The sequence below is a fragment of the Gavialis gangeticus genome, unplaced genomic scaffold (assembly GCF_001723915.1).
Source record: "Gavialis gangeticus isolate Ggan-Ray unplaced genomic scaffold, GavGan_comp1, whole genome shotgun sequence".
Lineage (NCBI taxonomy): Eukaryota > Metazoa > Chordata > Crocodylia > Gavialidae > Gavialis > Gavialis gangeticus.
The window spans coordinates 77231248-77242446 of NW_017729033.1; the positions used below are offsets into that span (position 1 = coordinate 77231248).

General features: G+C 48.1%; 1 protein-coding gene across 1 annotated transcript in view; it reads left to right on the forward strand.

Moving 5' to 3' along the window:
* TUSC3 (tumor suppressor candidate 3) overlaps positions 1–11199 on the forward strand; it is a 362952-nt gene that overhangs the window by 123650 nt on the left and 228103 nt on the right. The window contains exon 2 of the mRNA XM_019526355.1: positions 2321–2490. Within this exon, the coding sequence (XP_019381900.1) occupies positions 2321–2490 (170 nt within the window). The remainder of the gene's footprint in view (positions 1–2320; positions 2491–11199) is intronic.

Here is an 11199-nt window from a genome sequence, read left to right on the forward strand (position 1 = left end):
TCAACATTCACCGCCCAATCATGCTTGGGGTCCCACCAATTTATGAGCATGGAAATTTCCTTTTGTTTTTAAATCTTCATAGAATCAAAATATAGAATTTTAATGATCAATTTAGGAAATTTAGATATTAACTCTATAGATTTACTAGCTATTAAATTTACTCCTCTCTCTTTGTATGCCCATGTAAAGTAAAACAACAAAAAAATAGGCTTAATTACCCAGGGTCAAATTGCCAGGGTGAAGGAGAGTCTCATCTGTCCTTCTACTGAAGCAGAAGAAGTGTCACAGGGGGTGCATGCGTTTGTACTGTGATTAGCTGCTATAATTGTGGAAAGCTGTGGCGAGGTTAATTTAAGTAGAGACTTCTCATTTCGTCTCCCAAGGTGGAAAAAGCATGAAAGACCTGTGTGGTAGTCCCAGCCAAAGGCTGAAAGGTACGTTTGGTTTGAGTATTAAACTTCTGCTGTAACTGGCAAAGGCTAAGGGGAGACTCTCCAGCCCCCTTGCTCCTTAAGCAGAAGAAGTGTCATAGCCCCGTGGGAAGGTATTAGTCAAGAGCTGGGACGTTCGCATGTGTTTAATTGTGGTGCTGTGCAGTCAGGCAAGGCTGGGGGCTGGGTAGGGTGTTGCTGCGGCAGCCAAGCCAGGTGCGCTTGGTTGGCGAAGCCTGTGCAAGATTGACAGTGCCCTCTCCCCACTACTAACCTCCTGGCAAGTTGACAAGACAGGTGAATCACAGTACCTATACTTGCTGAGTAGTCCTGCATAGCGTCTATCACTATGGACTTTCCTATGTTGAATAGGTTGGCAAACTGAAAACCACATGGGCAGGGCCTCAGTTGTGTCCTAATGGCTATATGTGGCACTGCACCAGGCTGCACAGGAGCTGAATGAGCTCTCTACAGGAGCAGTGGCAGGCCTTGACTCTGTGCCAGCAGGAGTATGGAATGCCCCAGACCTGCCAGTGTTGCTGGGTTGGCAGCCACAGGATGCATGGGAAGCAGGGATGTGTTGCCGACTAGAAGTGAAGTTGATGAGCTTTTGGCAGTGGAAGCTTATCAGGCACGCAGGCCATACAGTACCAGTATGAGGGAGGGAGTCCCTGGTTGGGTGGTGTTCCCCAGCTAGCCATTTGGTGCTTTCTTCTGTGCTTGCTTGGTCTTGGGAACCTCTGGAGGTACCCCACAAAGCACGATGGGGAGCACTGCATACCGACTTCTTGGTTGGGGAAGGCCAGTAGTATGCGCTGTTGGTATGATCTGATATGCTCCAGTTGACCCCGCATTTGAACTGCTGCATACATTTTAAGCTAGGTTTTTTATGGGGCTGTAAATTTCTTAATACTTTAAATGAATGCTTGTCCGTACCCTGGGAGATGGGCTGTTGGAATTCTGTCACGGAAGTCCTGCTTAGCAGGACTCAAGCATACTTGGTGCAAATCGATCCTCTATGTGGGGGGTCTAGTTTAATAATTAAAATTCATATCCATGATAAGGCCACCATCTTTCAAAGTGTAGGTGTTGGCTGAAGTTTCTGTTTAAAAACAGAACAAAATGGGAAAAAAAAAACTGTCTGAAGACACGCAACATAGACAATTTCAGCCAAAAGGAACGTTTGGCAAGCATTTAAGCAGCCAAAACCAAAGCCTTGTAATGGAAAGTGTTGAGCAACTTTAATAATATTTGGGTAATAACCTTGTCTGTGACAAGATAGCATTAATAATAATCTAATGTTGGCATTAGAATGCTAGTGGAAGTATGGTTGATATTTTTCAGGCTTCTACTCCTTATTTATTTTGGATATGTACAATCAGATTGTCCTACTGTAACTTAACTGCTAGTACAACTTCAAAACATAAAAGAAAACGTAATGAAGTGTAGCATTGTGCTGATGTACAAACAGACTTGCTTCCAATGATAATTGAGTGGCATGCACTGTATTGCAAGAAGGCCCCACACAGGTGCCCACTCCTCTAGACGCAGGTAACTTTACTACGTTAGCCTTCAAGAGGTTTAATATTTTCAGTGAACCAGACGTATGGTTTAAGTGATTGCTATTTAGGGGATTTATTTAAGTCAGACATTATGTTATAAACAGAATAAAACAACTCTTCCTCCCCTCCCCCCAACCAAACAAAAAACCCAAAAAGCCCCTTTTTGCTTTTTAACTTAGAGGTAGTGAAGGCTGAATTCTGGTAGAAAAATGCGGATGCATCTCCCCTGAAGTGAATAAGAGCAGAGTGTGTACAAGACCAAAATTTAGCCCCAGGGTGCTTGATGTTGTTAAGCTTACCTGCCTGCCTTCTTGTACTTGATTACAGAATCTCTTAGCTGAAAAGGTGGAACAGCTTATGGAATGGAGCTCAAGGCGCTCAGTTATCCGCATGAATGGAGACAAATTCAGAAGATTTGTGAAAGCTCCGCCTCGTAACTACTCCGTGATTGTGATGTTTACTGCTCTGCAGCCACAGAGACAATGTTCTGTTTGCAGGTAACTTGTATACTTTATTCTTTTCCTCCCATCTTCACATCCATATTTAACTGCATGTTTCAACAATTGTTACAGTAAATGAATGTTTGAGATGCATATGGAGTTCCTTAGGTGTTAAAATGTTATTTGGTAGAGTCAGAATGTTCAGATAAGGTGAAATTTTGACATTGGGACATACACTTTTTGCCATACTACTTCTGGGATGGGTATTTATTCCTCAGTTGTTAGGGATCACGTGGACTGAGGTCTGAGGGAGGAGTAGCCATGGCAAGACAAGACTTGCATCCTATTTCAGGTTTGCTACACTCGGTTTTGTACTATGGCCTCCAGAGAGAGGCACAACCCTATTGACCAGTGTGGCTTCTGGTGTAAATTGAGACAATCCTGAGGTTGTTCTAGGATTATGGTGAACTGCTCTTCTTGCTTCATGTGGACTGCTTTACAGCCAATAATATCCATAGCGTTGAGTGTTGTATCGCATTTCTGACTTTGTTTTTGACCTCCCCCTTGCACTTCTGTGTAGGAGCTGCAAAGGCTTGGGGGGAAAAAAGATCCTATAGGCTTGACCTCTTATTGTTAGGGACCTACTTAATTCAAGACTTAGTGGTTATCTGCAGTGACGGTGGGTTCTCTCAGCCAATCTGCAGCAATTGCAGGGCCTTTTAGCCCATCTACAGTGAGAGGTAGGGCCTCCAGAAAATGCCCATTAAATTGGCCTTTTGTGCTGCAAGCAAGCTGCTAAAATGACTTTGTCTTGCTGTGAGTTAAGTAGTCCCTAGTTATTGGGTACAAGGAATTATCCTGTCATACTCCAGGCTGCTCTTACCTTTTTATGCTGTCAGATTGTTATGTGGTTTGAGGTAGGAGTGATAGTCTTCCTTATAGCATTTCAGCATTTCTCATTTCCTTCCCAGGAGACAGAGGTATAGGAGGAGAACAATTTCCCCTGTTAAGGGTTAGCGTACTCGTCATTACATGAGATAGTGGGGAAACTAATTCCTTCATGTTGTGTTCTGTGCAAGTCTATGAATCCTTTTGTACTGCTTGTAAACACAATATAAATATTGCCATTATTAAGGAAGATAATCTCATTTACAACTTTATATTGTTTACTGAGGTGGAAAACAGCTTATAAACTTCATCCTGCAATATGCCACTTCAGGCATTTAAGTATATAGCAACTGTAAATCTTTAAAATAAGCATGTAAGGAAAAATACCCAACATATTGCTTTTACTTAAATTGTTTTAAACAAATGTTAAGTTGAGATCCAGTCCTGGTATGTGAAATAATATGAATTTAATGAAGTTGATCATACCGCACATAAAACTACTATAAAAAATTGACATCATTCAAACCAATGGTTAATTAATGGACAGGAGTACAGTAGTATATATAGAATTTGAATGCAAGAATAAATCTTTGGTTAGCTCTTCAATATACACTTTGTAAAGAATCTATTTTTACCGTAAGCAACCTAATGTGTAATGTTCTGTAGAGACTCTTCTGTCTAAGGTTTAAGTTAGCTGTTACTCATCAAAACATTTTCAGTGACTGAACAGCAAAAATCAATGTGATATTTCAGGTATAAAGCAGGAGCAATCTGAAATCTTTTAAACTTTTTACTCTAACTAATTTTTAGCACAAAAAAAAAAGTAGGGCCACCCAGCCAGAATGCTTCACCAGCTGTGAACATTAAGCTGACTGGCTGCAGAGGCAGCTGGGCTGAGTTTGTAAGCCTTGGACCCTAGTACCTCACCCTGTTGTGTCTGGATTCCCTGGCTCCTGGCCTTCAGTCTGACCTGGAATATGAATATAGATCTTGCTTTGGATTAACTGCATGACTCTAACCACTTGGTTTGACTCCTTTGAGCACCTTGGCCACGGATCTGGAACCTCCATAGGCTCAGGTACTTGGCTAACGCTACACTACTCAAGACTGCTTGTGCTCACTTTCTTACAGTTTGAGCAGCCCTTAAGGATCCTTTACCAGCATTCCCAGGGGGAGGCGCTCCTAATACCCAATATGGAATCACCCCCCACTGCCGCTTCTTTCCCCAGCCAGGGTTTGACGAGCTTGTAGAACCTGCAGGCCCACATAGGGGCTCTGCAGACACAGAAACAAGCCATGCTAACCCAAGCTGAAGAGTTACAGAAGCATAAACTGGACCTGTGGGCCTAGGTGTGCAAACTGCAGCTCTGGTTACCCCTTTTGTATCTGCTTCTTAACATCCGTAGGTATCCTTATTGTCAGATCAGTTTGATGGGAACCCAGGAAAGTTTAGGGGTTTCTTAAACCATCCTGTTCTCCCTGTGCCCTCTGAGTTACCTCAGAGACAGAGTTAGAGTAGACTTGGTAAACAGGCAGCTGGCAGGCAGAAACCTTGCCTAGACTTCCACTTTTGAAGGCTCTAGTTCCCTATTAGATGACCTGGAGAAATTCACTGAGGCCATGACTCTGCTGTCCAGAGACCCTTTCAGGTGAGGTCAACTGAGCTTTCCCTGCAGACTCTTAGATATGAACCCATGGTCTGTTATCTGATGGATTTCTGTCATCTGACCTCTGACATTCAGTGTAAAGAGGCTGTCTATCAGGGACTGAATGAGGAATTAAAAGATGAGCTGGCAAGGATCAAGGTCCCCAATAGCCTGGATTAATTCATGGACCTCTGCATTTGTATAAAATGCTGGTAGACAGGGAGGAGGGTGGGGCATGTGAAAACCCTGAATTGGGACCTGTGACAGGGCACCTTTGAGTGCTTGCTTGCAGCAGGACACCTCTGGTACCTGCCACTCAAAGGGCCTGACTAGGCAGCAGAGGCAGCCTGCAGGTGGCTGCACTCCCCAGGCAGGAGTCACATGGCCAACAGAAAACTGCCTGAGTTAGGGAGAGGGATCAACTGCCAGCAATAAGAGCAGGCTTGAGCAGTAAAGCCAGCAGCAATTGCTGCAAGCAGGCAGAGCAGTGCATTGCCTGACTTGAACTGCTGCTCAGGAATACCCAGAGGACAGGGTAGGAATGTTTGGGATGTCAGGAGGTTTCTGGTCCTGGGGAATGACCTAAAATTGCACCCTGCTGGGTTTGGATGGTGTGGCAGGGCAGTTTCCATGATCTGCCACACCTGTGCATCCCCAGTGAAGGGGATGGCTAGCCCTTCATGAGGCACCAGGAAGCCTCAGCCCTGCTGCTTTGTGGGTTACCCCATGGGGGGGAAAGGTTAGGGCAGCACACCCTGATAGGTAAGCACAAGGGCCCAGGCCCACTGAGTGGGGCCTGAGGCAGGGTCTAGGTAAGTTGATAGACACCTGAGGCCCAAGGGGACATAATGGCCTAATGGTTCCAGGTATACCGACAGCTTATGGCTGTTGAGGCCTTGGGTGTCTCAGTTTGGGGGCGGGGAGGGGCAGGTAAGTCATCAGATGCCTAAGGCCCAGAGGCCCCAGTGAGGGGGCAGAGTAGTAGGGACCCAGTGGCTGTGTAGAGTATGGCCTTAAGATGGTCTGAAGGGCTGCACAGAAGCTGACTGGAGTAGCTGGACTGGAGACTCTGAGACATCCAAGACAGAAAGTAGCTGTTGACAAGCTGCCTATGCTTTTCTTGTAGGAAGCCAGGTTACATGGCCATTACGTCTCCCATTAAGAGAAGGTGTACTAGACAGGCAGGAAACTCCAAAACCTAGGCTCAGTAGAGCGGCCCATGTTAGCACCACTGTCCACCAGATAGTGCTTCCGGATCATTAAAGCACAATTAGCCATTAAATAGAAAGTGAAATACAAAACACAGACAACTCAGTGTCCTAAAATCAAAGCCAAACTTTATTAGTACAACAAGTATTATCTTAGCAGTTTCTATATTTAAAGAGAGAAAAGCACTTAGTACAATGATCTTACCCAGTCCCAGATGTAATTTTTGCTTCATAGAAAAGACGGCCACTCAGTTCCTGAAGCAAAGAGTGTGTCGTTGGCTGGGATGGTCTAGACAGGTGTTGAAAGCTGGATTTATGATGACAGTGATGGTGACAACAACACAGTTAACTTTCTTGCTTACCTCTTTTATACATTTCTTTAATCTGACTCCTTTGACTCCTTGCTTTTGGATTGGTCTCTCTGTAGTCAGCATATTGTCCATATTTTATCCTCTCAGAATATTCCTTTGTTCAACAGACTCACCATGAGTGCACATCTTAATTTGGCTCTCTTCCGGTGTCTTACTTTGGGCATTGTCCATTGGTTTCCTTTATCACATTTGATTAACATACCCAATCATTTTATCCCTCTGATTCAACCAGTTAGTGCCAAGTATAGTTAATTTGAGCTAGTAACAAAACTATTACTATGTTGTGTCAGAAAAACTTCTCAGTAATAGAAAATGAAAGAAACATCAAGGCCGTGAGCAAGGGGCAAGGCCAGCTGATATTGCAGATACGGGTAAAATGGAAAGTTCAGATGACAATGAGGCTATACAGAAATTTAGGCTGAATATAAAAGACAACTTTAAACAATACTATAATTCACCACTGCATAAACAAGTGCAACTTGAAAGCATAAAATATGACAAGCTACCCTAACACCCAGGCTGGGAATGGGGCATGTCCTTCAGGTTTATACAGTTTCCCCTGTTCTGTCTTCTGCAAGGGTTACTGCCATGATATGACACTGGCCCCCCCCCCACCTCCAGGTGATGTTTTATCTGAGTCACCTGGCTATAGCAGAAGTTCACCAGTCAGCAATGGTGGATTGAGGGGCCTCCTCAAACTTCAAGGATATCTAGTTCACCACAGCTCGCTGCATTCTAGTACAATAGAAAGCCATGCAAAAGTCGTGGAAGCCACAGATGACTTTGTTCTTTCCTCTGGTCCAGCCAGGATGGGAAACAGTTCCTTTGGTAGTATAGATACAGGACTATGAGGAGATGTTCTAATTAAATCTGATCTGGTCCTGTCGCATCCTTGTTACTTTGAGCCTGCTGTGGCTCATCCGTTGTGGGGAGGAGGTGCTGGAATTTACTGCCCCATATTGCACGTAGAGGACCCTCAGGATCAGTCCTATGCTCCTGTGAGTTCATCACTCAGCATGTGGGCAGTCACATCCCTTGCTGCTTACCCATCTCCCCTTCAGTGTTTGTGGACCTCATTTCCACATGGGTCCACAGCCAAGTCCTCACTACCCATGAAATACTTGGATTTTCAGGATTTTTTTGACAAGAAGCAGGACACTGCTTCTGTGACTGCCCAGTGACTTGTAACCAGGCACTTCAGTTCCATGTGGTGAATATATTCATTATCTGAACCCAAACTCCTGGTTCTGAGAGGAAATCTAGTCAAACTACCCTGCTTGAGCTACACCACAATCTTGGCTGTAGTTGACTCCCAAACAAAAACAGACACCCAAACAGCTCCAGATGCTCCATAGTTTTGTTTTGATAACATTGTTCATCTCCATGGCTTACCAGCATAAATAATTTCTGGTAGAAGAGCACAGTTTCTCTCTCAGTTCTGGGAGGAATAGTTCCAGATCTTAAAGGTGTGGCTTTTGACCTTCCCTACATATCCCTTATCCCACTGAGTGGGAAGAGGTGGCTGAGTGGAGCCAGGCTGGGTCAAGCCCTGCCCAGGCCCCTACTTGGCCCAGCCCCCCAGGGAGAGAGAGAGGTAGCAGGGGGTACTCACCAGTCCCCCTCCAGTAGGGCGAGGTCCCCCTTGTCCGAGAGCAGCTTTCCCCGACGGCAGGCCCACTGCTCATGTGCGCAGTTTAAAAGGGCCCGCCAACAGGAAAAAAAGCCCCAGTTAGGTTCCAGAGTGGTGAGAGACATGTGGGTGAAAGCCTGCTGCACCCCCGCTCCCCCGAAGCCCCCCAGAGACTCCCCAGCAGCTGCAGAGCCCCCTGCCGACCCCCAGCACAGCCGAAGGCAAGCAGGGCCCATGGTGGGAGGGGGTTAACTCCTCACTGAGTGGGAGGAGGCAGGTGAGTGGAGCCGGGCCAGGTCAAGCCCCGCCCAGGCCCCTACTTCGCCCAGCCCTCCAGGGAGCCACGTGAACAGGCTGCACAAACAGGTGCGCTTGCCTGCTGGCGCACGAGTTAGCACGGAGTTCATGCAGGAGGGTGCACGGAAGGGCCCGAAACCCTGCCTACGAACCCCACAGGGTACACGGTCGCAGCTGTAGCCAGCCTACCAGAGGCATGACACGGATGGGCACACGTCGCACCCCAAGGGTCCCCTCAAGCTCTGTGCCCCGCCCCGGCACCTCAGAGATGGCCACCCAGATGGAGCTCATGGTTCTGGGCTCCACGCAGACGGAGCCGCTGGCTGTCAGCTGCATGGGCTGCCTGTCCCCTTTTCAGGCTTTGGCAGCCAGGAGCATGGCCACCTCCCCATGTGGGTTCTGCTCCCTTTTGGGGTCTCTGGCGCGCAAGCTGGAGGAGCTCCAGGCCACAGTCCAGAGACTGCATGCCATCAGGGACTGTGAGCAGGAGATTGACTCCAACTGCCAGGCCCTTCTCCCCTGGGAGCTGGAGGGTAGACCACCGTCTCCCTTCAGGACAAAGGAGGACTCTGGGACCTCCCATTCTGTCCAGTCAGGGGCAGGGACCAAGGTGGTCAAGGGCCCTAAGGTCTGCCGCACCAAGGCCTCTGCCCTGCCAGAGCTTAGCAACAGGTACGCACCTCTTGCTGCTCCAGCAGAGCCTGCTGAGTTGCCAGCTCCCACAGGCAACACAGGCTCAACTGCAGCTACCGCCCCTGCTCTCTCCCCAAGACAAAACATAAGGTGTCTGTTGTGGGAGACTCCATCCTGAGGGAGATTGAGGGGGCAGTCTGCTGCTCTGACCCCTTGGCCCAGGAAATCTGCTGCCTCCCGGGGGCCCACATCTGGGACATTGCGGAGAAGATACCTAAGCTTCTCCAGCCCACAGACCACTATCCTATGCTCCTTATTCATGTGGGCACCAATGACATGGCTCAGAGCACTCCCAGCTGGGTCATAAGGCACTACAGGGATTTGGGAGTGGGGCTAAAGGGTCTGAGGGCACAGGTGGTGTTTTCGTCTATCCTCCCAGTCTCGGGGTATGGGCTGAGGAGGGAGAGGAGGATCCACGTAGTCAACCAAAGACTGCGGCGCTGGTGTCATCGGGAAGGCTTTGGCTTCCATGACCAGAGCCCGCTCTCTGGCGAGAGAGGCAGCGAGCTTCTGGGAAGAGATGGCGTCCAACTCTCTCCCCTGGCGAGGAGGCTCTTCTCAGCCAGACTGACCGACCTGCTCCACCGGTCTTTAAACTAAGCCCATTGGGGGACGGGGGGACTACCGCCACTGCTGGCCCGCTGAGCAACCCTTGCAGTCCAGCAGGCCAAGGCACTTAAGGGAGCCCACCCTTGCCCCAGCCCTGGAACAGTCTGTGGGCAAGGCAAGAGCCCCCAAGGGGACACTTGCCTGCCTGTACACAAATGCCAGGAGCTTGGGGAACAAGCAGTAGGAGCTCATCCTCCTGCTCAGTGCAAATAATTATTATGTCATAGGGATAATGGAGACCTGGTGGGACTCCACCCATGACTGGACCTCGGGTATAGATGGCTATACCCCGTACAGGAGGGTTTGGGTAGATAAAAGGGGTGGAGGTGTAGCTCTCTATGTTAAGGAAAGCTACATGTCCCTGCAAGCTGATATTGGCGACCAGGGTGGACGACTGGAGACCCTCTGGGTTAAAATCCATGGGGAACACAGCACAGGGGACACAACAATGGGAGTCTACTACAGACGTCCCACCCAAAGTCCTGAGATTTGACCAGGAATTTGCCCAGAAACTGGCTGAGGCCGCATGCTGTAGGACCATGGTTGTCATGGGTGACTTCAATTACCTGGACATCTTGTGGGAGGATCACTCGGCAAAATCTGAGTGGTTGCAAAGCTTCATCTCACACGTGGATGATCTCTACCTGACTTAAGAAGTCTATGGGCCAACAAGAGGCGAAGCACTGCTTGACCTGGTACTGGCTACCGGGGTTGACCTAATCGGCGAACTAGCGATCGATGGGAAGCTGGGTGACAGCGACCATGAGCTGATCACTTTCACCATCCTCTGTAAAGTTGGCAAGTCAGTCAGCAACACGGAAGTCCTTGACTTCAGGAAAGCTGACTTTGACATGCTTAGGAGGCTTGTCAGTCAGGCCCTAAGGGACCATGACCCCAGGGAGAGGGGAGTTCAAGAAGGGTGGTTGCTCCTCAACGGAGCGATCCTCAATGCACAAGCTAAGTCTATTCCATCTTGGAGGAAAGGCAGCAAGAGGGCACAGCAGCCACCCTGGTTCTCCAGGGACTTAGCAGACCTCCTGAGGCTAAAAAGAAAGACCTACAAAGGATGGAGGATGGGATTCATCTCCAAGGAGGATTATTCTGCACTGGTCCGGTCCTGCAGGGAGCAAATCAGGAAAGCTAAGGCTGCAACTGAATTTCAAATAGCTTTGAGCATCAAGGACAATAAAAAGTCCTTTTTCAGATATGTGGGAAACCGGAGGAAAAGCAAGGGCAACATTGGACCCCTGCTGAACCAGATGGGGCAACTGACGCCCAGGAAAAAGCCAATCTATTAAATGGGTACTTCGCGTTGGTCTTTCATCAGTCCTTTGGGACGCCCATGCCCGCTACGGCACAGGGAAGTCCCAGTGAGGGAGATCCTTGCCCTCCATTAATGCTGACCTTGTGAAGGAACATCTTGA